The 26,137-nt window shown below is 40.8% G+C and overlaps 4 protein-coding genes across 11 annotated transcripts in view; all 4 read left to right on the forward strand.

Moving 5' to 3' along the window:
• LOC148131658 (uncharacterized) overlaps positions 1–7,391 on the forward strand; it is an 86,122-nt gene extending 78,731 nt beyond the window's left edge. For 2 of the 6 annotated variants that reach the window (XM_087953292.1, XM_087953294.1), the window contains exon 2: positions 4,322–7,391. In XM_087953292.1, the coding sequence (XP_087809418.1) occupies positions 4,630–5,628 (999 nt within the window). In that variant the 5' untranslated portion in view covers positions 4,322–4,629 and the 3' untranslated portion in view covers positions 5,629–7,391. Of the gene's footprint in view, positions 139–3,770; positions 3,984–4,321 lie in introns of those variants that run through there. The other 4 variants (XM_087953288.1, XM_087953291.1, XM_087953289.1 and 1 more) reach the window with 4 other exon arrangements.
• On the forward strand, positions 15–24,075 carry LOC148131659 (uncharacterized). 3 transcript variants are annotated; one of them, XM_087953284.1, is made up of 3 exons: positions 11,576–11,628; positions 18,064–18,335; positions 19,934–24,075. In XM_087953284.1, the coding sequence occupies exon 3, from the start codon at positions 20,487–20,489 to the stop codon at positions 21,528–21,530; it is 1,044 nt and encodes a 347-aa protein (XP_087809410.1). In that variant the 5' UTR covers positions 11,576–11,628; positions 18,064–18,335; positions 19,934–20,486; the 3' UTR covers positions 21,531–24,075. The 3 variants fall into 3 exon arrangements, with proteins under 3 accessions (XP_087809411.1, XP_087809412.1, XP_087809410.1); XM_087953285.1 differs by lacking the exons at positions 11,576–11,628; positions 18,064–18,335 and adding an exon at positions 15–138; XM_087953286.1 differs by lacking the exon at positions 18,064–18,335 and having other exon boundaries at positions 11,564–11,628.
• On the forward strand, positions 11,521–16,675 carry LOC148131660 (uncharacterized). Its single transcript, XM_087953127.1, has 2 exons — positions 11,521–11,628; positions 13,420–16,675. Exon 2 carries the CDS (start codon positions 14,002–14,004, stop codon positions 15,622–15,624), a length of 1,623 nt encoding a protein of 540 aa, XP_087809253.1. The 5' UTR covers positions 11,521–11,628; positions 13,420–14,001; the 3' UTR covers positions 15,625–16,675.
• The window catches only part of LOC113426587 (uncharacterized), a 22,257-nt gene continuing 7,683 nt past the window's right edge, over positions 11,564–26,137 (forward strand). Inside the window, exon 1 of the mRNA XM_087953169.1 lies at positions 11,564–11,628. The gene's annotated coding sequence lies outside the window, so the exon portion shown is untranslated. The remainder of the gene's footprint in view (positions 11,629–26,137) is intronic.

Genomic DNA, 26,137 nt, shown 5'->3' on the forward strand with positions numbered 1-26,137 from the left:
CTTTTTTTTAATCGGTTGAAGTCCTCGTCTATTGAAGCCCTCTCTTCCTCTAAAACGAGACTGAAAAGTTTGAGCGTAGCCGCTTCTGGGAAATGTTTGCTACTGAAATACACATGGACTTTTAACATACTTACATTGGTAGGTGTACCTGTATTTGTCTCTGCGTGCATATCTGTATAGCTAGCCTCTGTTTGTCCCGCTATATTTGAAAATAAGAGTTTGCAATGGGAAGAATTTGTGATTTGCTGAAGTCCAGAAGAGAATTTAATGCTTGTGTGAATATTTGAACTAGAATCTTGCTGGTAAGTATATTTGTTTGTGTGCATATCTGTAGTGGTTAAAGATGCTGAGCTTTCCAGCTGAAGAGCTGACAGCTGGGATTTGAGACCAGAGCCCCATGCAACAGAGTGAGCTCCCATTACTTGCCCCAGCTCCTACCAACCTAGCAGTTTGAAAACATGCAAATACAAGTTGGTTAATAGATACCACTCTGATGTCGTAATAGAGTTCTATGTGCCTTTGGTGTAGAGGCATGCTAGCTGCATGACCCCTGAAATTGTCTTTGGACAACGCTGGCTTCCTGGGCCAAGAAGCAAAAGAACAGAATAGTAGAGTTGGAAGGGACCTTGAAGATCTTCTAGTCCAAGCAGGAGACCCTATGCCATTCTAGACAAGCGGCTATCCAGTCTCTTAAAAGCCTCTAGTGATAGAGCACACACAACTTCTGGAGGCAAGTTGTTCCACTGAACCATTGTTCTCACTGTTAGGAAATCTCTCCTTAGTTCTAGTTTGGTTCTCTCCTTGATTAGTTTGTATCCATGGCTTCTTGCCTTCCCTTCTGGTGCTTTGGAAAATAAGTTGACCCCCTCCTCTTCACGGCAACCTCTCGAATACTGGAATACTGCATTCATGTCACCCTTAGTCTTTCTTTTCTCTAGACTGCATAAACCCAATTACTGCAATCATTCTTCATATGCTTTAGCTTCCTAATAATCTTTGTTGCTTTTTTCTGCACTCTTTCCAGAGTTTCTACCTGGTTTTTATAATACGGTGACCAAATCTGTATCCAATATTTGAAGTGTGGTCTTACTAAGGATTTATAAAGTGGTATGAAATAAGATTTGTTTGACATGATCTGTTTTTGACAAACCGGTGTTGGCTTCTAGTTATAACTTTACTTACTTCAAGGTATTAACAGATCTGATGCTTGATTATTTTCTCCAGTATCTTCCCAGGTATTAATGTTAGTCTGACTGGTCTGCAGTTTCCTGGATTTGTTTCCCCCTCCCTCTTTTGAAAATGGGAACCGCATCAGCTTTTTTCCAGTCTGGTACTTCCTGGTAATTCAAGATCTTTGAAAGATATGGTTCAGTGGTTCTGAGATCACATCTGCCAGCTTCCTTCACTGGGTGCTGGCAGAATATTGGGATGTAATCCATCTACAATGGACAAGTGTTTTCTTGCTTATTTTAATTTGTATTTCTAGTCTGTCTTTTACGGTTATGTTTTTGATAGGTTGGGCTGTATTATCTGTTTGCATGAAGACAGATGCAAAGAATGAATTAAGCAGCTCTGCTTTCTCTCTACTGCCTGTTGCTTCTTCTCCATCTTCTCTGATTAGTAGACCGATTGGTTCCTTGACTTGATTGGTTCTTGGTTTTTATATGTTGAAATATTTTTTAAAATTATTTTTGACATTTGCTGCAAGACTTATTTCATTCTGAACCTTAGCTTTTCTGACTTCATCTTTGCAAGTTCGGTCTGTTTGTTTGTATTCTGCCTTAGTTCTCTGTCCCTCTTTCCATTTTTTGTACTTATCCCTTTTGTCTTTCATTTTATCAGAGAGTTCTTTGTATAACCACGCTGGTTTTTTCTTGGATTTTTTTTTACGTGGTATTGAGGTGGACTAGGCTTTTATAACCATATTTCTCAGAGTTTTGCAACATTCTTGAGTTGTTTTCCCTTTTAAGACTTTCATCTATGGAATCCTTCCCAAGCTCTCTCTAAGTTTCTTAAAATCAGCCCCTTTGAAATTTAAGACACTGGTTTGATATGTTCTATAGTTTGTATTTGAATTTATATTAAATTTCAATATGACGTGGTCACTCTCCTCCAAAGTTGCAGCAACTTCAACTCCCTCTATCACTTATTCTGTGTTAGTAAGAATTAGGTCCAGTATAGCTATACTTCTGAGCCTTATCTTTCCTGACTTCATCTTTTCAAGTTTTTTTATTTGTATTCTGCCTTAGTTATATGTCCTTCTTTCAATTTCTTGTACTTATTCTTTTTGTGTTTCAGTTTATCAGAGAGTTTTTTGTGTAACTATGCTGGTTTCATATTGGATTTCTTGTTCTTCTTTTTCAGTGATATTGAGGTGGACTGGCCTTTTATAACCATATTTTTCAGAGTTACTCAAGCTTCTTGACTTGTTTCCCCCTTTAAGACTTTAATCCATGGTATTCTTCCCAAGCTCTTTCTAAGCTTGTTAAAATCAGCTCTTTTAAAATTTAAGGCACTGTTTTGATTTTGTTCTATTGTGTTTGCATTGTATTGAATTCCAGTATAGAATAGAATGGAATTCTTTATTGGCCAAGTGTGATTGGACACACAAGGAATTTGTCTCTGGTGCATAGGCTCTCAGTGTACATAAATAATACATTCATCAAGAATCATAAGATACAACACTTAGTGATAGTCATAGGTTACTAATAAGCAATCAAATCATACTATGAAACAAATAAAACAATATAAATTGTAAAGATACAAGCAACACGGTTATAGCCATAAGTGGGAAGAGATAGATAAGAAGAATGAGAAGAATAATAGTAATACAGTCTTACTAAGTAGTTTATAGTGTTGTGGGAATTAGTTGTTTAGCAGAGTGATGGCAGTTCAGGAAAAAACTGTCCTTGTGTCTAGTTGCCCTGGTGTGTAGTGCTCTATAGCAACGTTTTGAGGGAAGGAGTTGAAACAGTTTATGTCCAGGATGTGAGGGGTCTGTAGATATTTTCACAGACCTCTTTTTGACTCTTGCAGTATACAGGTCCTCAATGAAAGTCAGTATGGTATGACGGGGTCACTCTCCTCCAAAGCAACTTCAACCCCCTATATCAGTGATGGCTAACCTTTTTGTTGTTGCGTGCCAAAAGTGCGCACGTGTACGTATGCGTGCCTGCACCCATAATGCCATGAATATGTGACCTCCCCCCCCCCCGTGCTCCCCCGCCTCCCCTGCACATGTGTACGCATCTCCTGCCCCTTGCATGTGCAGCAGATACCTGAAATTCAGCTGGCTGATGAGAGGCACGCACGTGTGTGCAGTAAAACTGAGCTGACATGACGACTCGTGACCGCAGAGATGGTTCTGTGTGCCACTTCTGGCACGCATGCCATAGGTTTGCCATCACACCCTATATCATGTCTTCTGTGTTAGTAAGAATTAGGTTCAGTACAGCTGTCTCTCTAGTTCCCTGCTCTGTCTTTTGGATGACAAAATTGGTCAGGAACCTGTTCAACCTCCCACCTGATGCAGAGCTTCTGTCACCATTGATGTCAGGGTAATGAAAGACTTCCACTACTGCTCTGGTGTGTTTGCAACATACTTTTGTGAATGTATGTAGCAGAGAAAAAAACGAGGCAGAAACAAGTCAATTACTGCTTCATCTTTTTTCCTCTGCAGATTTTGTTTCAGTGGTACTAGTTATTTTAAAAGTGTTGCCTGCAAAAAAATTTTTGATGGTTGGGAGATTTAAAAGTCTCCTTCAATTTAGGATTGATTCTGTGAGTTTTTGAGATGTGCTGTTTTCTTGGAAACTGAGGAGTTTATATATCTGGCATATGCTTTGAGCACCATTTCATCAGTTGAAGCACATCATCTGTTGAAGCCTTCCCCACTCTAAAGTTGGATTAAAAATGTGAGTGTACCTACTTTGGGGACATTTTTGTGGCTGTAATACACATGGACTTTTAAAATACTTATATTGGTAGGTGTGTCTATATTTGTTTCTATATTTGTGTGCATATCTGTATAAGCTGTCCCAGGTATTCCCTGATGTATTTAAAAATAACAGCTTAGAATGCTAAGAATTTGTTATTTGCTGAAGTCCAAAAGATAATTTAATGTTTGTGTGGATATTTGAGCTTGGATCTTGCTAGTCTTCTATGGGTTAAATGAACCATAGTTAATGTTAGAGGTTAAACTAGCATTTTGGCACGTTTGCTTTCACATTGTAATGCATGGTTTGTTCTCCTGCTGTTTTCACATTTTCTGCAACCACTTCATAAACAACCATTAAACTATGGGCTTGTGTCAATCTTACAGGACAAAGAGGATGCCCAGAAGGGAATTCCAGACAAGTGAGAGTCACAATCAGCATTAAAAAGGAAAGGAAATCCAGCCAGCAATGAAAGTCTTTTCCACTTGTTCTCCTTCTGCAGGCAGGTGACAGACAAAAGAGAAAATAACAGGAAGAGAGTTTTGAGCTGGAAAAAAATTGAGTATATAGAATTCAAGCAGGCACTCCCAAAAGGATAAAGAGGGATCATTTCCAAATTCAGAAAAAGGGGAAATACTCTAGAACTCACTGGAGCAGAAAGAGACACTCGGATAGGCATGTAAGACAGGCAGTCATGGAAGCTTCACTCTGTGAAGAAAGAAATAATAACTTGAATCAAAGAAAGCCATATCTCTGTCCAATCTGTGGGAAAACTTTCATTCAGAATGCTCACCTGATGATACACCTGAGGACTCACACAGGAGAGAAACCCTATGAGTGTCCAGATTGTGGAAAAGGTTTCCGTCATAATTCCAGCCTGATAGTACACCAGAGGACTCACACAGGGGAGAAACCATATGAGTGTCAGGATTGTGGGAAAAGTTTCATTCAGAATTCCGACCTTGTGAAACATCTGAGGACTCACACAGGAGAGAAACCGTATAAATGTCCAGATTGTGGGAAAGGTTTCAGTCATAATTCCGGCCTTGTGAAACACCTGAGGACTCACACAGGAGAGAAACCCTATGAGTGTCCAGATTGTGGAAAAGGTTTCAGTCATAATTCCAACCTGATTATACACCAGAGGACTCACACAGGAGAGAAACCATATGAGTGTCCAGATTGTGGGAAAGGTTTCACTGTTAATTCCAACCTTGTAAAACACAAGAGGACTCACACAGGAGAGAAACCCTATCAGTGTCCAGATTGTGGGAAAAGTTTCAGTCATAATTCCGACGTTGTAAAACACCTGAGGACTCACACAGGAGAGAAACCCTATGAGTGTTCAGATTGTGGGAAAGGTTTCAGTCATAATTCCAACCTGATTATACACCAGAGGACTCACACAGGGGAGAAACCGTACATGTGTCTGGATTGTGGGAAAAGTTTCAGTGTTAATTTCAACCTTGTGAAACACAAGAGGACTCACACAGGAGAGAAACCATATGAGTGTCCGGATTGTGGGAAAGATTTCAGTACTAAGTCTAGTCTTGTAAGTCATGTAAGTGTACATACAAGGGAGAAACCTTACAAATGCCCAGAGTGTGGACGGTGCTTCTCGCAAACCTCCTCCCTTAATGCACATAAGAAAATCCACATGAGGCAGAAGGCGATGAGTGACGAGAAGGCTTGAATTTCTTTTCTGATCTGCCTTTGCAAAAACAACTGAGAAATTGACTATTTAATTTCTGGCCTGATTCAGTTTAGTCAAATGTATCTAAGTATTTCTCATTTGGGGGAAAGGAACTAGAAATTGAAAATGTTAGTTTGATCTACTTGTGCCTGGTTATAAGCAGAATATAGTGCCAGGCTATTAGCGCAATATAGTGGATATTCCCTTGCAACAATGTGCATTTGCTGCAAAAATGATTTGGGGATAGATATCAGATATCATAGAAATGCAACATTCAGATTTCAGAAACCTGCTGCAGATCCTATAAAATATATTAAAAGATAGGAGCACTCAGATTTACTTAGTGATTGTAGCTCCTTAAATGTGAGGTAATGGGAGAGGGGAGGTAAAGAGGGATTAGCGTTCATCTTTTCATTTCCAGAAATTCAGTGCAGGAAGAATCCCTGTTCAGATTGCGAACAGTGAAGCAAGAAAAGTGATGGACAGTGAAGCACAGAATGGGAAATATACCAATGCTCCAGGGAGTTATAAACACAGCACAAAAAAATCATCGGTTGCTCTCTTTCTTCTTTGGAAGAGATTGCGAATACCAGACTCCTCTCTAGAACACTTAAAATCTCCACAGACCGTTCTCATCCTGGACATTCATATTTCGATCTGTTACCATGAGGGAGGTGTTATAGGTGTCTTAAAATGAGGACTAATAGATTGAGAAACAGTTTCTTTTCCAAGGCAGTAATTCTCTTGAATCAAACAGTGCATTTGTGATTTAATCCTATTGTAATTATTTTAATTTTTAAAACTATGTAGTGTGATTGTGATGTGGTGTTTGGGGCACTGTGCTGGAGTAGCTTTCAAATTTCATTGTATTTGTGGAATGCAATGACAATAAAGGTATTCTATACGAAGAAGATTTGGGACAGTGAGAAAAGCACCAAAAAATCACATGTAAAGGTTGTTGACCATGATATGCAAATGTTACTGAAATGCTATAGAGAAAAAGGGGGTTGTGGTATTTGAGCATAGGATTTTCATGTTTATAACAACTCCTGCTGTTGATCTCCTTTGCTTGGAGATGCCTCCTGTTATCCTTTGAATGCTGGTGGATTAACCTTTGAATGCTGGCAGTGCCAAGATGCTGAAAAAGTTGCTAAGTTTAGAAGACACCAAAGAATTCAAGGCTTGTTTATTTTAATAATATTTCAGGTTATAATACAATGCCACCATGACTCTGGACATACAGAAGCAATAGAGCATGTTCTTGTATGCTGATTAGTGTACATGCAAAGTGACAATAAAATTATTTTAAGGTCTAAGTTGTCCAGTGATTGTAAAGATATTTGTATCGGAGTCATCTCTCCATTACTCAGGGCGCACAGAACAATTCTACATCTCCCTGCTGCTTTTAGATAGTCACCCTGTTACTACATATAGTATAATGTTGCCAGTTTCTGCAGAGCAGCATTTAAATTTGGCCAGATGATGGATGAACTGTGCCATAAAGTAGTCTTAAGGAACATCCAACTCATCATACATTTTGGTTTGTAGAATGATAGATTTAAACTGCCACGTAATAAACAATTCAACCGACAAGCATCTTATCCTCCTCACTGTGCTCTTAGTTACATTTAAACTTCTGTTTTTATATATACTCTCTTTTATATCTTATTTAGTATAATCACTATTTTTAGATTTTATTTTCTGTACTATTTAGTTGAATACTGGTTTTCACTGTAATAAAGATTTTAAATTTTAAAATAATCAATTTATATCTAATTCTTGTCAGATTATATTCAATCTCTTTTTTGTGTCCTACTGGGGTGTATCTGTTGTCACATTTTTCATGCTTGGCCGCTGAAATTGCTTGAAATATCTCAAAAGCTTCTGGATCTTTGAGAGGACCATTACATAATGCAAACTCTTAATAGCTGCAACATTCTGGTGTCTTTGAGGAACAAAATGGATGTTAGTGCAGAAGGAATGGAAGCGATAAAAGTTGGAAGAGTTCATGACTACTATACTACTATAAGAATTCATTGCAAAGCATGTGTTTCCTTTGATTATTATTCTGTAAAGACACTTTTATTTTGGGGTGGAGAAATAAGTGTGGACTAGAAATGAATAGTCATTTAATTTCATTTCACAAACATTCAAAATATACACAATGAAACTGATACAAAGGGAACTGTGGATTATAATTGTGCATAAATCTACCAGTGGAAGGGGGAATTTTTTAAATGCAGCTTTATTTTAAAGACTAGCTTGATATCCATGCTTCACTATGAAACTATGTGGTGAGGCTTAGTTTTGGGGGAGGAAAATAAGGGGGAAAAATTCTGCCTCTGCCTACCAGGATCCATCGGTATTCATCTGGCTAGCATCCTATCAGCGTGTGAGAGAGTTGAGGGCTGTTTGGAAGCTGAAACAATATTTGCTGTTTGAGCAAGGACACAGCAAGAAGCCTGGGCGTGGTTTAGTTCAACTCTGTTCTGTAGCAAAGCTGTTTGCTGCTGTGAAAGTAAAACTGAAACTGAAATTCCTCTACTTGTGTTTTGCATTTGGAAGAGATTTCTTTTCAGGTAGGGAGGGGAACTCCTTAGCATCAGAGCGTATTAATAATAATATAGGAAATACTAATGCTCTGATGATCATTTTGAAAAATCCTTTCTTAGTGAGCACCTAGAAGCTAAGAGGAACATACATGCCAAATTACAAGTTTGTAGCTTTATGGTTCTGGAGATTTTGTGATGTGCTTTTTCACTTTTATATATATTGATGAAAAATCTTTAAAAAACAAGAAGGAAGCTAGGAAATCAACCATCTTACTCTGAACAAAGGACTGTTTAGAAGGAGAGCAGTGTGACTGTACAGTGTAATACCAAGACTGACAAGGCAATCACTTTAATATAAACAGACATTTTTCACTAGGCATACTCAAATCCTGAAACTTCATGTTTTAGCCTCCAGCCCTCTAATCATGTTTGTTGGTCTTCTTTGTACTCTTTCTAGAGTCTCAACATCTTTTTTATACCTTAGTGACCAAAACTGGATGCAGTATTCCAAGTGTGGCCTTACTAAGGCATTATAAAGTGCTACTAACACTTCACATGATCTTGATTCTATCCCTGTTAATGCAGTCTAGGATTGCATTGGCTTTTTGGGCAGCTGCAGCACACTCCTGGCTGGCTCATATTTAAGTAATTGTCCACTAGGACTCCAACATCCCATTAAACTCCAAGTTATGATGAATTATGCTGCTAAATTTCTTCAGCATGATCTTGGATCTTGATCTTATTGAAATAAACTTTTTATTGTTTTTGACATTTGTTGCAAGTCTTACTTCATTCTGAGGTTTAGCTTTCCTGACTTCATTTTTGCAACTTAGGGCTATTCTTTGGTATTCTACTCAGTGGTGGGATTCAATTTTTTTTTACTACTGGTTCTGTGGGCGTGGCTTAGTGGGTGTGGCTTGGTGGGCATGGTCATGTGACTGGATGGGCGGGGTTTTATTTGCAGCCACCCCCCCACCGTTTTTTGGGGCCTTCTGGGCCTCAGAAGAGCCTCTAGGGGGGGCATTTTTTCTCCCAGAAGGCTCCTCTGGGGCTCAGGAAGGCAAAAAATGGAGGGGGGGCTGAGCCCCTCCCTCCATTTTTTGCCTTCCTGGGCCTCAGCAAGGGGAATCCTGGCACAGCTGATCATATGAACAGCTGGTTGTCAGAAGGGGAAAAAAAATACCTTAAGGGGCGAGCGTCAGGCGGGTGGGGCAATCGAACCAGCAGCCACTGGGTGACTGGGTCAGGGGCATGGCCAGCCAGAATTTACTACCCATGCCAAATCCTTGCTACCAGTTCACCCAATCTGGTGCAAACAGGCTGGATACCACCAATTCTACCTTAGTTATGTGCCCTCTTTCCATTTTTTGTACTTACCATTTTTGTCTTTCAGTTTATCAGTGTTCTTTGTGTAACCGTGCTGATTTTTTCTAGGATTTTTTTTTTCTTTTTCAATGGTAGTTTGGTGGACTGAGTTTTATTCTGTACAGCCAATCCCACAGTACTTCTTGTTATTCCATTGCATTCTCCACTTTATAATTTTTGATTTTTCTGCAAAATCCATGTCTGACCTTAGGCACTGAATTACTGAGTCTCTCCCTCTTTGCTTTCACCATCCATAAACATTAACAGTATTTTAGTATTTCCACATGTATTTTAAATCTAACGACTCTACTCTTGCAAATGGATGATGCTATTTTGGCTGGGCTTTTTTAAAAGGGGGTAGGGGGAGACACTTGTTTCCCCAGACCCCAAACCTGCAGGGGACCCATTATGGGCATACATTTGTATTTGGATCAATTATTTCTAATTGAAAAGAGTTCAAAAGTTTTAATGCCAAGAGTTTTCCTTGCACACACACTCAATTATCAAGGTACTGAGTCAAAAACAAAGAAAAAATTTCTTTGGTTTGGATACCATGAAAAAAAAAGGATGATCATTCAGATGAACATTTTGACCTGGCTATTAAGTTTTTAAAGGAGTTTTGTATTTTGGGTACCCCTCAGGGAATTCTCCTGCAGGCAGAGAAATATTTGGTCTGTTAGTTGTGTCTCATTCCCATAGATTTCATCTGGCCCACGGAGTCTCCAACACCCTACTCAAGCAGGAGATGGCTCATATCATTTCAGACAAATGACTACCCAGTCTCTTTTTGAAAGCTTCGTTATGGAGCACCCGCAATTTCTGAAGGCAAGCTATTCCATTATGAGGCAAGTTGTCCCCATTACAAAATTTCTCCATAGTTCTAGGTTGCTTCTCTGCTTGGTTAATTTCCATCCTTTGTTTCTTGCCTTGCCTTGCAGAAAGTACAAGTGTATGGGTTTTCTTAGCACCGATGATGTTACCCAGTTTGGATAATGAAACATCTACAAGAAAACAACAAAGTTCAGAGAGCACAAAAAAACCCTCAAAAATCCTTTCCCTAGATATGGGTTCAAAGACAATGCAGTGGCCACTTCCAGGTTTGTCCCATGTTTCATTATTCTATTAATCGGATGAAGCTGGCAACCACTGAGGGCTGCACACACAAACAAGAACTTCATGAACTTTTAGGTCCCAACATCTGGCTAATCTTGTACAGCTAAGAGGGGTCTATATTTCACAGTCAGATAAATATAGTTGGAAGGGTCCATGTAGGTAATCTAATCCACATACACCCCGTCCAAGCAGGAGACCCTGCCTACACCATTTCTGACAAATGGCAGTCTAAGCTCTTCTTGAAAGCCTCCAATTATGAAGCTTTCACAGCTTCTGAAGACAAAGCTGTTCCATTGGTTGATTGCTCTCACTGTCAATAAGTTTCTCCTTATTTCCAGGCTGAATCTCTCCTTGTTCAGTTTCCATCCATTATTCCTTGTCTGGCCTTCGGGTACTTTGGAAAATAGCTTGATCCCTTCCTCTCTGTGGCAGCCCCTCAAATATTGGACGAAGGTAGGTTTCAAGAGTTATCCTGAACTTTATTGTTGTGTGTTTCCACATGGTTCCCACCCACCCACCCCAAAATAAGCTTTCCCTTGGTTTAGTTCCCGCTTCTTGGTCCTTCAGTTGCAGTGGTTGTTATGAATGCATGCCTGGGCGACCCGAAAGAAACCGTTAGGGGATATATCCTCCAGGCGGGAAGCTATCGATGTGGTCGGTAGATGTCAATTTGAAGGCATATACTACTGATTTAAAAAAATAATATTGCAAACGCCTCAGAGTAAACTTCGGGCAAGCATCTTTTTTTTCTGCCTGATGGCGCTCTAAAAAATCAGCAACATCCACCCCTAGAAAATAGTAACGGCTTGTGAGGTAGAGCATTCGAATGTTTGGGTTGCTAGAGCGGACGTCGGAGGAGAGGAGAGGAGATGCGCAGAGGGACTTTCTCTTTTCCGGCTCACCCATGGGAGGATAGAAGCCTGGAGAGCTGGTCTCGTGCTCTTCCCGGGGTCGAAGCAGCCGCTGGAAGGTGAGCGGGAGAAAAGACGGAGGGGAGCCCGGGAGCAAGTAGGGCTGCAGAGTAGAAGCAGGGAAGGAACTAGGCTGACACATACTGAGCTGCTGCATATTCCTTCCCTCCCCAAGTTTTATTCCAGTGATGCTGCGTGATTTAAAATGTGTCCCTTCAAGTCCCCGTCCCCCCCCCTCCCCCCACCACCGGTTGGGAGATTCAGCTTAGAGTTGTGGTTGTGGTTGTGGGTTTTCGTTTTCGTTTTCGTTTTAATGAGCTCCAAAGCATAATGCTACCATTGCTTCACTGTAGATACGGTATACTTTTGGTGATGCGCACTGTTGTTTTTGCACCAAGCAACCTTGGTCTCAACTGACCATAACCCATTTTCCCAGACTTTTGATGCACAGTTTGGCCAAATGTAGCCAAGCTGAGATGTTTTCCTTTGGAAGAAAAATGCTTCTGTGCCACCCTGCTGCACAGTTCAGACATATGAGGAATACAGGAGATTGTTGTCGCATGTAGTACACAACCAGTACATGCCAGAAATTCCTGCAGCTCCTTTAATGTAGGCCTCTTGGCAGTTCTCTGTCCAGTTTTCTTGTTCATTTTGGAGTGACATCCAGTTCTCTGTAATGTTGCTGTTGTGTGTGCCATATTTTTTCCACTTGTTGATGGCTGTTCCATGATATATCCAATGCCGTGGAAATTGTTTTGTATCCTTCTCCTCCTTCCAACAATGAGATGCTTTGTAAGGTTTTTGCAGACCATGTCTTTTGCTGTAAGAGGCAATTAAGTAAATGTGAGAAAAATCCTAGTGGCACAGCTGAATGTGATCAGAGTCACTTCAATTGATGGCAGTCTGTACTGACTACTGTTTAATATCAATTTAAGTATGATTGATTAATTCTGAACACAGCACATCCCTACTTAAAATTGGGTGCATACACTTTTCAATCACATTACTGTAAGTTTTTGTGCCTAAAACAGAATTTCCAGAAGTCTGGCACTTTGATACATTAGCCATCAACAGACATATAGACCTAAATAAAATATATATACGGTGCAAAGGAGGCAATCAAGAAGCTAAAAAAGGGAACAAAAAGACCCCAAAACAGTTTCCCAACAGTAGTGAGCACTCAGATGACCATAAATTAACTCTTAAGATTTACATCAAAACAACACTCAATAAGTAAACAACACCCTAATCAAGGAACTGCCAAACAAGTTAACAATAAACAGCCCAAACATAGAATGTTGAAGAAAAACTCCCACCAATACTGACAGGGCAAGCCATTAGAATATAAACTGAAAGCAAACCCCACTCCTTATTAGCATTGATGATGTTGTCTAGTTTGGTAATGAAACATCTTCAAGAAAACAATCAACCTCAGAGAGCAATAAGGACCCCTCATAATTTGCATAATCCACAGGAAGGAATAAAAATATAGCACATTTCTTGCAGGTCACCACAGGGCTGGCCTTTTTCTCCAGGACTCTTCAATATTTGTCCAGATTAGATAGTCTCTTGATGATTTCCTATTTTAGATTTTTAATTGTAAGATTCACAGGCTGATATGCATGTAGAACGCTAGCTTGAAGAAGTCCCACTTCTCTGCAGCTTGTGGTGAGCAACTTCTTGCTCTCCCAGCAATTTCGGGTGTTGTGCTAATTTCAACACTGACTCAAGTATTATGGCATGTTTGCTGTTTTATTCTAATTTTTGATTTTTTTTTCTTGCTGTTTTCACATCTTATGCATGTATTTATATACAAGGATTAAATTAACAATGTTATGTAAATTTGATAGACATAAAGGATGCCTGGAAGATTGTCATGAAAAGTGAGAAGCACAAGCAACATTAAAAGGGAAAGCAAATCCAGCCAGCAGTCAAAGTATTTTCCACTTCTTCCAGGTAACCACAGAAGTCCTCCACTATCCCAAGCAAGTAGCAGAAAGAAGAGAGAATAACAGAAAAAGAGATTTGAGCTGGACATAATTGAGTCTCTGGAAGAAACAAAAACACTCCACAAAAGGTCAAGGGGCATCATTTCCAAATTCAGAAAATGGGGGAAATGTCTGGAAATCAGTGGGGAGAAAGGGAACATTTGGATTGCATCACTCTCTGCCTTTGTGGCAATCTTTTTTATCTCCAGAATCCAAAAATAACGCAGGTGGGAAAGATGTGTATATTGTGGGAAAAGCACAGATTACAGATCATACCTGATTATGCCTGAGAAGACCCACATTGAAAAAAAGACCTCCCAGTGCCCTCAATGTGGCAAAAGTTTTAGGAAGCATGTACTCTAGTAATATACAAGAAAACTCACACAGGGGAAGGTACCATATGAGTGTCCTGATTGTGGGATAAGTTTCAGTCATAATTTCCAAATGAATCAACACAGGATTCGTGGAGGGAGGAAATCGTACAATTGTCTGGATTGTGAGAAAATTTTTCAGATGGAAATACCGCTTAGTTCTACACCAGAGGACTCACATGGAGGTGAAACCATGTGTCCAGATTGTGGAAAAAGTTTCATTCAAAATTCCGACCTTGTGAAACACCAGAGGACTCACATAGGGGAAAAGGCATACAAGTGTCCAGATTGTGGGAAAATGTTCAGTCGGAATTCCGACCTTGTGAAACACCAGAGAACTCACACAGGAGAGAAACCATATGAATGTCCAGATTGTGGTAAATGTTTCAGTCGCAGTTCCTCCCTGGTGGTACACCAGAGGATGCACTCTGGGGAGAAACCATATAGGTGTCTAGATTGTGGGAAGACCTTCAGTAGGAATTACTGCCTGGTGTTACACCAAAGGACTCACACTGGGGAGAAACCATACAAGTGTCTGAATTGTGGGAAAAGTTTCAGTCGGAGTTCCCAATTGATGATACACCATAAGTCTAACACTGAGGGCAAAGTGTATGAGTGCTCAGATTGTGGGAATAGTTTTTGTGGGAATTCTGACTTTATGAAACACCAGAGGACTCACAGAGGGAAGAAACCCTACAAGTGTCTGGATTGTGAGAAAACTTTTAGTCGGAATTCCGATCTTGTGAAACATCAGAGAATTCATACGGGAGAGAAGCCGTATGAATGTCAAGATTGTGGTAAATGTTTTATTCTCCATTCCTACCTGGTGTTTCACCGGAGGATGCACACTGGGGAGAAACCATACAGGTGTCTAGATTGTGGGAAGACTTTCAGTAGGAGTTACTACCTGGTGTTACACCAGAGGACTCACACTGGGGAGAAACCATACAAGTGTCTGGATTGTGGGAAAAGTTTCAGTCGGAATTCCCAACTGATGATACACCAGAGGTCTAACACTGGGGGCAAAGTGTATGAGTGCTCAGATTGTGGGAATAGTTTCTGTGGGAATTCTGACTTTATGAAACACCAGAGGACTCACAGAGGGAACAAACCCTACAAGTGTCTGGATTGTGAGAAAACTTTCAGTCAGAATTCCGATCTTGCGAAACACCAGAGAATTCATACAGGAGAGAAACCATATGAATGCCCAGTTTGTGGTAAATGTTTCAGTTGCCATTCCTACCTGGTGGTACACCAGAGGATGCATACTGGGGAGAAACCATACAGGTGTCTGGTTTGCAGAAAAACTTTCAATACAAATTACCACCTGGTGTTACACCAGAGGACTCACACTGGGGAAAAACCATACAAGTGTCTGGAGTGTGGGAAATGTTTCAGTTGGAATTCTGGACTGGTGATACACCAGAGGACTCACACAGGGGAGAAACTATATGACTGTCCTAGTTGTGGGAAAAGTTTCAGTCGACATTCTGACTTGGTGGTACACCAGAGGACACACACAGGAGAGAAACCATATGAGTGTCCGATCTGTGGGAAAGATTTCAGTACTAAGACTAATCTTATTACTCATGCAGGTTTACACACAGGGGAGAAACGTTTCAAATGCCCAGAGTGTGGACGGTGCTTCGCACAAAAATCCTCCCTTACTGCACACAAGAAAATCCACATGAGGTAGAAGGTGATGATTGTAGAGAAGGCTTAATTTCTGGCCTTATTCAGTTTAGTGAAAGTTGCCTCAGTATTAGGCATGAGGGAGGAGAGAAAACAATGGAAATGGAAAATATTATTTTTTATAAAAGCTAATTACATGTAGCCTTTATCAAACTAAACTCTCACCCCGCCCCCCTGCGCATGCACGTGTCCCCTGCATGCGCCCTGCCCCCCACACGCGGCAGACACCAGAAAATCAGCTGGCTGGTGGGAGGCGCGTGCACATGCAAAGTGGAACTGACCTGTGGCGACGGCTCATGCCCGCAGAGATGGCTTTGTGTGCCACTTCTGGTACACGTGCCATAGGTTCCCCATCATGGGTGTAGGATCTTCAAGTTTTCTACCAATTCCTGCTGTGAGCTCCTTTGCTTGGAGGTGCCTCTTGTTATCCTTTGAATGCTGGTGTATGATAGCAGTGGAAGTTGCTAAAAAGTTTCCTGAATTTAGAAGACACCAAAGAATTCAAGGGTTCCCCGTGTCAGTAACACAGCTCAGGTTATAATACAATGTGCCCGTGAACCCGAACACACAGAAACTACAAAGCACATGTTTCTCCAGGGGCTTTATTAAACAGACATTAATATTGGGCTTGTCTTTCCAATACTGCATAAATACTCAGGCCGCACAGAACATTTCTATAGCTCCTGCTGCTTTCAGAGTCGCTCTGATATAAACCACAGTACTATGTTTCCAGGTTCTGCAGAGCAGCGCTTAAAATTGGTCTGATGATGGATGACCTGTGCCATAAAGTAGTCTTAAGGAGCATCCAGATTATTATACTGTGTGCACCATGCAGTGGTAGATTTAATCTGACATATGCTCCTCACGGTGCTCTTAGATCCATTTATGCCTCTGTTTTTATATATACTCTGTCATTTATGTCTCTTGCCTTTTTTATATAATTACTATATTTACCCTGTGATTACTTTCTCTACTTTCTAACTGAATGCACATTCCACCTTGCCCAATTCATTGTTCATTGTGTTGGTCTTTCACTGTAATAAACTTTTTAAACTATAAAACAATCCAATTGTATTTATTTTTTATCATATTTAATTCTTTCTTTTTGGTGTTACTTTTTGGCACCCTGTTTTTATGGTTTAGGCGCTAAAAATGCTTGAAATAGTTCAAAAACTTCTGGATCTTTGAGAGAATCATTCTGTAATGCAGACTGTTAGAGGCTACAACATTCTGATGTCTTTGCAGAACAAAGTGGAACATTAGCATAGAGAGAATGGAAGGGGAAAAGTTGGAAGAGTACATGGCTGACTGGCTTTTGCAAACTGTTTTTTTCTTCTTCTGCAAAATAAGGCATTGGATGTCATTATGCAAACACTCAAAGTAGACAAACTGAAACTGATACAAAGGGAATTCCTAACAACCCTTTACAGTAGAACATGTATGGTAGCTTAATGAGATCCCAAAAATCTATGAACTGTAACTCATAAAATTGAGCAAAATTCAGCAACAGGCGATGCAGCTAGAGTTGCTGGTCCCCAGAGCCAGGCCAGAAGTCAGTAGTCTACAGTCAGAAAGACTCCATTAACGCAGAAGAAAAGTTTGAAGCTCGTATTTAAAGAAAAAAAAAAACATCTGGAGAATAATGGGGATTAGATTACAACAATTCTCTAGGTCACCTTGCCAATCTAAATGAGGGAATTTCCTGCATTTTCTCTACAGCTAAGTCCACTATTTTTCACATGTGTCAGATGGGGAATGATTGTAAAAAGGCTGCTGGGTCTACTACAGGTAGGCTGAAATTTGACTCTGCTTAGAGATTGGGCAGGGTACTCAGAAGCGTTCTGCCCTCTAGTGAGGTTTATGCTTCCCAACAATACAGAGAGGAATGTTTTTAGTGGCAAAGCCAGTTAAATTTCCTCGTGTAGATGTGGTTCAGATGCAATGCTAGTGGATGCTTTTTGCTTTGTCCCAGGTTTCGCTATTCTATTAACAGGATGAAGCTGGCAATCATATAGGTCCACACATAAAAAAGAATTTCATGAACTTTTAGGGCCCAGCTAACTGGCTTAATCTTACAAAACTTAAGTAGACTCAACCTCCGCTCTTCAAGCTTCCCTCAATTTGCAAAGGTAGGTTTTGAGAAGTTATCTTTGCCTCTCAAGGTGAATAACTGGTTGGAAGAGAATGCACCGATCCACAAAGGATGTGTACCTGTTACTGATTGTGTGCGCATCATGTGTCCTTCCCCCCCCTTGCGAATGTTGGTTTGACAAACTAAGAAAGCGCGCTGCATCAGTTGTAGTAGTTATGAGTGCATCCCTGAGACCCGAAAGAACAGGTTAGGGATCAATCCAAAGTGAAGCTATCGAGGTGGCCGGCGCTTAAAACCGCTTTTTGACGCATATAATCGATCAAAAATCTTGCAAACGAGAGTGTTTTTCAGCTTGATGACGCTAGAGGGCACTCCATGCAATGAGTAACACCCGGTGACTACCGGGTCAATACAGTAGAGCGGCGTCGATGGTGGCTGAGTACCCACATCGGGAGGGGAGCGACGGAGCCTAAAGGTGTTGAAACAATAGAGTCCTGGATTTCTAGAGAGGATGTGGAAGAGAGGAGAACAACAGAGGGATCTTCTTTTTCCGGCTGACCCATCGGAGGATGGAGGCGTTGGGGATACCTCTCCTGCTTTCCCAGGACTTTAGCTGCTGAAAGGTGAGTTGAGGACAGGTCGGAGGAGAAGCCGGGTGCAAGTAGGGCTGTTTCGATTCCTCCACAGTGTAGAAGCAGAGAAGAAACCAGGCTGAAACATATCAGCTGTTGCAGCCTGTTCCTTCCCTCTCCAAATGTTGCTCTAGAGTTGCTTGTTGGGTTCTCCTGCTTGGATGGGTGGCCTGTAGTATACACCTATGATGGTGGAGATGAGTACCGCGTCCTAGAGTCAGAACAGAATGACAGGGAAATCCTTAGACTAACTTTATTACCACTTTGAATGTTCACTAACTGGCATACATTATCATGAAATTTCATTGCACACAGCTCTCAAAGGGTCACCACCTCCAATATACACTACGGAAACATGACAAAATAATTAAATACAAAATTACGCATATATCCACATATATTATATGACACAGTGAAACAACACAGTCTAGTTCAGATGTATACATGTACATGGCAAGAAAAACGAATCCTGCGAGTTTACCAGGCGGATGGCATAGGGAACAAAGCTGTTACAGAATCTGGAAGTCCTGCTATAGATACTTTGAAACCTCATCCCAGAGGGGAGCAACAGAAACAGACCGTGAAGTGGGTGTGTGGAGTCTCTAACAATGCTTTGAGCTCTAAGCACATAGTGTTTATAAGCAGTATGCTGAATAATGGGAAGCCAGCTTCCTATAATCTTCCTGGCTGTCCTCACCACTCTCTGTATGGACTTTCTATCTGAGGCACTGCTGCCACCAAACCAAACAGGGATGCAGTTTAGATAACAGATAATCAGAGTTGGAAGGGACCTTGTAGGTAATCTAGTCCAACCCCCCACCCAAGCGGGAGACCCTATACCATTTCTGACAAATGGCAGTCCAATCTCTTCTTGAAAGTCTCAACTGATGGCGCTCCCACAACCTCCGAGGGCAATCTGTTCCATTGGTTGGTTGTTCTCATTGTCAGAAAGTTTCTCTTTATTTCCAGGTTAAATCTCTTCCTTGTTCAGTTTCCATCCATTATTCCTTGTCTGGCCTACAGGCACTTTAGAAAATAGCTTGACCCCTTCCTCTCTGTGGGAGCCCCTCAAATATTGGAAGACTGCTATCATGTCTCCTCTGGTCCTTCTCTTTACTAGACTAGCCAAGCCCAGTTCTTGTAACCGTTCTTCATATGTTTTAGACTCCAGTCCCTTAATCATCCTGGTTGCTCTTCTCTGTACTTTTTCTAGAGTTTCAACATTTTTTTTATAATGTGGTTTGTTGAAATGCTCTCAATTGTGCCCCTGTAAAAAGTGGCTATGGCAAATCTGTATAATCTGTCCTCAGCCTTTTCTGATATATTTGAAAATAAGAGTTTGTAATGCTAAGAGTTTGTGATTTAATGAAGTCCAGAAGGGAATTTAATGTTTGTGTAGATATTTGAACTTGGATCTCGCTAGTTTTCTCGGGGTTAAATGAACCATAGCTAATGTTAGAGGTTAAAGTAGCATTTTGGCATGTTTGCTTTTTCATTATAATCCATGCTTTTCTCTCTTGCTGTTTTTGCATATTTGGCAACGACTTTATAAAAAACCATTAAACTGAGGGTTTGTGTCCATTTTTTAGAAAAAGAGGATGCCAGGAAGATCATTCCAGGCAAGTGAGAATCCAAACCAGCATTAAAAAAGAAAGAAAATGAAGCCAGCATTGAAAGTCTTTTGTGCCTCCTCCAGAAAAATGAAAAAACCTTCGTCCACAGGAAGGTGTCAGACAAAAGAGAGAATAACAGGAACAAAATTTTGAGCTAGAAAAAAATGAGCATATGGAACTCAGGGAAACATTGCAGAAAAAGGTCAAAGGGATAATTTGCAAATTCAGAAAAATGGAAATAATCTGGAAATCAGTAGGGAGGAAGGGGTCACTTGTATAATTACACTGGACAGGCTGTCATGCAAGCCTTGTCCTGTGAAGAAAGCATAGCTTGAATGAAAGCAACATCCAAGATAATATTTTTGATCTTGAGAATCCAAAAATATCAATCTGTGGGAAATCGTCAGATTGCAGATCACACCTGATTATACACGAGAGGAACCACACTGAAGAAGAGTCTACCCACTGTCCTCAATGTGGCACAAGATTTAGGAAACATGCTACCCTAGTAACACAAAAGAGGCCTGAAATGGGGGAGAAGTCATTTGGGTGTTCTGACTGTGGGAAAACATTCAGTAGGAATTCTCACCTCGTGACACACCAGAGGACACACACAGGAGAGAAACCCTTTGAGTGTCCAGATTGTGGGAAAGGCTTCAGTCAGAATTCCCACTTGGTGACACACCAGAGGACTCACACAAGGGAGAAAGTATACGAATGTCCAGACTGTGGTAAAGATTTCAGTCACAATTCCAACCTGGTGATTCACCAGAGGACTCATACAGGAGAGAAGCCCTATGAGTGTCCATATTGTGGGAAAGCTTTCAGTCATAATTCCAACCTTTTGAAGCACCAGAGGACTCATACAGGAGAGAAACCATATGAGTGTCCAGATTGTGGGAAAGGTTTCAGTCAGAATTCCCATCTTATTAAACACCTGAGGACTCACACCCGGGAAAAAAGTTACAAGTGTCCAGATTGTGGGAAATGTTTCTTCTGTAATTCCAACCTGATAATGCACCAGAGGACTCACACGGGGGAGAAGCCATATGAGTGTCCAGATTGTGAGAAAAGTTTCAGTCAGAATTCCAGCCTTGTTAAACACCTGAGGATTCACACTCGGGAGAAACGGTACAAGTGTCCAGATTGTGGGAAAGGTTTCAGTCATAATTGCGACTTTGTGAAACACCTGAAAACTCACAGAGGAGAGAAACCCTTTGAATGTCCTGATTGTGGGAAAAGTTTCAGTCACAATTCCAAGCTTGTGAAACACCAGAGAACTCACACAGGGGAGAAACCGTATAAGTGTCTGGATTGTGGAAAATGTTTCAGTTGGTATTCTGGCTTAGTGATACACCAGAGGACTCATACAGGAGAAAAACCCTTTGAATGTCCTGATTGTGGGAAAGGTTACAGTACTAGAACTAACCTTATAAATCATGTAGCTTTACACACAGGGGAGAAACCTTTCAAGTGCCCAGAATGCGGAAGGTGCTTTACATATTATTCCTCTCTTACTGCACACAAGAAAATCCATACGAAGCATAAGTTGATGACTGTAGGGGAGGCTTGAATTTCATTTCTGAGTTGCCTTTAGAAGTATGGCTGAGAAATTAAGTATTTACTTTCTGGCCTGATTGTGTTTAGCCAAAGATGTCTCATATTAGGCATGAAGGAGGAGAGAAAAGAAATGAAATGGAAAAGGTTAGCTTGATCAAGGTTAACTACTTGTGTCTTGGCTATCAGCAAAATGTAGTGGATATTCTCCATTGCAAAAATAATGCAACTGTGCCAAAAGTTTTTGGGGATGATTTTTGCATATAGAATAAATGAGGTCGTAGAAAAGCAAAATACAGATTTTAAGAAACCTACAGGTGCTAAGATATATATATATATTAGAAGATAGGAGCACATTGATTTACTTAGTGATTATAGCTTCCCAAATATGAGATAATGGGAGCAGAGTTTTCATCTTTTCCTAACATTTTCAGAAATTCAGGGTAAGATGAATCCAGATTGTGAAGAGTCAAGCAAGAACAGTGACCGACAGAATGGAGAACATATGAGGGAGGTTTGGGGCAGTAACAAGAGCACAAATATCTCGCAAGTAAAAGTTGTTGACCATGGTATGCAAATGCTTTTGGAATATAGAGAAAAACAGAACAAGGTTTTTGAATGTAGGATCTTCAGGTTTTCTACCAACTCCTGCTATGCTTGGAGGGTTATCCTTTGAATGCTGGTGTGTGATAGCAGTGGAAGTTGCTAATTTTCCCCCCTGAATTTAGAAGACACCAAAGAATTCAAGGGTTCCCCTTGTCAATAACACAGCTCAGGTTATAATACAATGTGCCCGTGAACCTGAACACACAGAAACTACAAAGCACATATTTCTCCAGGGGCTTTATTAAACAGACATTAATATCGGGCTTGTCTTTCCAATACTGCATAAATACTCAGGCCGCACAGAACAATTCTACAGATGCTGCTCTCAGAGTTGTTCTGGTACAAAATACAGTACAATGTTTCCAGGTTCTGCAGAGCAGCACTTAAAATTGGTCTGATGATGGATGACCTGTGCCATAAAGTAGTCTTAAAGATTATACTGTGTGCACTGTAGAGTGATAGATTTAATCTGACACATGCTAAACTTAATGCACCCTATAGGAATCTTATGCTCCTTGCAGTGTTCTTAGATCCAGTTAGGCCTCTGTTTTTATATATATACTCTGTCATTTATGTCTCTCTTTTTTTATATATAATTACTATTTTTATCCTGTGATTACTTTCTCTACTTTTTAACTGAATGCACCCTACGTTCAGTGGTGGGTTTCAATTTTTTTTACTACCGGTTCTCTAGGCGTGGCTTGGTGGGTGTGGTGTGGTTTGGTGGGCATGGCTTGGTGGGCATGGCCAGGGGTGGGATTCAAATTTTTAATAACTGGTTCTGTGGGCGTGGCTTAGGTGCTGGGCGTGGCTTGGTGGTCATGTGACTGGGTGGACATGGCTTGGTGGTCATGTTATTGGCTGGGTGTGGCCAACTCAATATCACTCACATTGAGGCACGCATCTCCTCGCATGGCCTCTCGTGACTGTGGGGATGCTGCAACAATCATAAGTATGAAAAATGGTCATAAGTCACTTTTTTCAGTGCCATTGTAACTTTGAATGGTCACTCCACACAAGCAAAGTACCAGCAAAGGAGGGGGGAAAAAACTCCAGAGACGTTCCTGAGATAGGAAGTCTAGTCCTGCCAAGAATGTAATAAGGGTTAATGAAGAGGCAGTTTCTGTAAGCAACACCAGAATGTTTCCTTCCTGCCTTCCTTACAGGATTAGGCCAGTAATTTATTCTAACAACCGGTTCTCTGAACTGCTTAGAATGTTAACAACTGATTCTAGCGAATAGGTGCGAACTGGTAGAATCCCACCCCTGGGCATGGCAGGGGAAGGTTACTGCAAAATCCCATTACCTTCCCAGCCCACTAACCTGCTTTCCAGCTCTGTTCTCCTGTGCAGGGCAACCAAAGAAAACCCAGACGATCAGCTGGGACTCGGGAGACAGAGAATAGATGGGGGCAGAGCCAGTCAGAGGTGGGATTTGCTGGTTCTCCGAACTGCTCAAAATTTCTGCTACTGATTCTCCAGAACTGGTCAGAACCTGCTGAATAACACCTCTGCCCGTATTCATTGTGTTAGTCTTTCACTGTAATAAACTTTTTAAACTATAAAATAATCCAATTATATTTTTGTCATATTTAATTCTTTCTTTTTGGTGTTATTTTTTGGCACCTCTGTTTTTATGGCTTAGGCACTAAAAATGCTTGAAATAGCTCAAAAGCTTCTGGATCTCTGAGAGAATCATTCCGTAATGCAGACTGTTAGAGGCTACAACATTCTGATGTCTTTGCGGAACAAAGTGGAACATTATCATAGCGAGAATGGAAGGGAAAAAGTTGGAAGAGTTCATTGGCTGACTGGCAAAAATTCATTGCAAAGTGTGTGTGTTTTCATCATTAGTATTTTTACCCTGTGATTACTTTCTCTACTTTTTAACTGAATACACCCCGCCTTTATTATATTGGTCTTTCACTGTAATAAACTTTTTGAATTTTAAAATAATCCAATTGTATTTAATTTTTGTCATATTTAATTGAACCTAAAACACCCCTCTGCACTCTCACTGACTGTGAGGTACCTCATCACCTTGCATCCCACTGCACCGTTCCTATTCTATTTTGCACCCTGCATACCCTCCACAACTCACGCAGAGCCTGTGTGCCTTTTCAGACCCAGATGGCGCCTTTTTGGAAATTTGCCTTTCCAAATTTAGCCCATCCACTTCTATCACTCCTCCACCCAACAGGAGACACTCTTCCTTCTGGGCATATGACTTACAGCTTCCTGCCGATTTTCCCAGTGACTTTTCTTATGATAAGCTGGCAGGAAGTTTCCTTGTGTGACTACCAGTTAACAATAATCAGAACTTCATAGGTTGGCAATGCCAAGCTATGTAGTGGCTTTTTTAAGGGTAAAAATTCTGATCAGATTTATCATTGAAAGTTGAGGACTACTTGCACTGTACCTGGTGGCTGTCCCATTGCTTTTTCCAATCATTCCCCATCTGAAATCTCTGAAAATTAGTGAAATTACCCATAGAGAAAGTATTCCCATGTGAGATTTTTTTTCCCTTAGTGCTGAAATCAGTTAAGCAGGGGTTGCGTGAAATCCCCTCAGCTAGATTGGCTAGGTGACCTAGAGAATTGTTGTGGAGTTCTATGTTACCTTTGTCTAGTTTCCTTCAATATAACGGTGGAAAGAGAGTCATTTTAAAGATGAAAGTCTTTAGAAACGGGTTGGTGAAACACAGGAAAAGTAAAGTATCGTATTCCTCGGCATACGATACTGTGAAAAGAATGGGTGAGCATTCAGATGAACATTTTGCCCCCGTGGATCTCCAGTCTTAAATAGGCCCTGCATTTTGGCTGCCTCAATGGAACTGTGTAGCAGGCAGAGAAAACCTTGGTCAGCCGGTCCTGTCTCATTCTGAGGGATCCTTCCTGACCTATGGAGCCCCAAAATGAGACTCAACTTTGAGGATCTGGTTCCTGCTTGAGACCTGTGCATAGAGAAAATCTCCCTGTTCTCCTGTACTGAGATGAGGAGCCTGGAAGGCAAAAGCTGGTCTGGATTTCTCCAAGGAATGGACTTCATGCCAGGCTCCATTTCCAAGGAGAAAACTCCCAAATACAAATGCCTGTTGACAATCACTTGATCGAAAGAAGGGTGGAAAGGTATAATTGTGTTGTTTTAATTCCTTTCGTGTTTATATCTTATTTTCTATATTTATTTTTGTGTTAAATGTTTTATTACATTAAACATTTCTAATTAAAAAGAAGGGCAGGTATGTCAAATGGAGCATATGGCAAGTTTTTATGCAGTTTTGAGCCATGGTGGTGCAGGGGTTAGAGTGCAGTACTGCAGGCTACTTTTGACTGCCAGCTGCCTGCAATTTGGCAGTTCAAATCTCACCAGGCTCAAGGTTGACTCAGCCTTCTACCCTTCCAAGGTGGGTAAAATGAGGACCCAGATTGTTGGAGGCAATATGGTGACTTTAAACCGCTTAGAGAGCGCTGTAAAACACTCTAAAGTCTGTATATAATTCTAAGTGCTGTTGCTATTTGTGTGCACCTGTTTTATGCCATCCTTTTTGCAACTGTGAAATGTTTCTTTGGAAGGTTTATCACTTCCTTTAACCAAATATAGACAGTATCCTCTTCCTTCTAAGCCCCATTTTTCCAAGCCCTGCTGTGTATGCAATTCTTTGCTTTGATCTAATGGTGACCCCCTGCAAGGGATTTGACAGAATCACCTGGCATTTAGAAGATTTAAAATCTCCTCCTTCAAGATCAAAGCTGGCTAGCGGACACTTTCTGGATTATCCCAGGTTTTGCTATTCTATTACCAGTAATAGAATGAAGCTGGCAATCATTTAGGTCTCAAGTATTTCATGAACTTTTAGGACCCAGCAACTGGCTTAATCTTGCAAAGCTATGTAGACTCAATCTTCACTCTTCAAGTTTCCTCAATTTGCAAAAGCAGGTTTTGAGGAGTTATCCTTGCTTCCCCGAGCCAAGACGAATAACTGATTGGAAGAGAACCGAGAACCACTTAGTGGCGTTTA

The sequence above is a fragment of the Notechis scutatus genome, chromosome 2, assembly GCF_049901735.1.
Source record: "Notechis scutatus isolate UNSWTSFEM ecotype Mainland chromosome 2, rNotScu1.2, whole genome shotgun sequence".
Lineage (NCBI taxonomy): Eukaryota > Metazoa > Chordata > Lepidosauria > Squamata > Elapidae > Notechis > Notechis scutatus.

Coding starts and splice junctions, on each gene's coding strand:
- LOC148131660 (XM_087953127.1), top strand. CDS start 14,002: ATGAATCAACACAGGATTCGTGGAGGGAGGAAATCGTACAATTGTCTG.
- LOC148131659 (XM_087953285.1), top strand. CDS start 20,487: ATGGGGGAGAAGTCATTTGGGTGTTCTGACTGTGGGAAAACATTCAGT.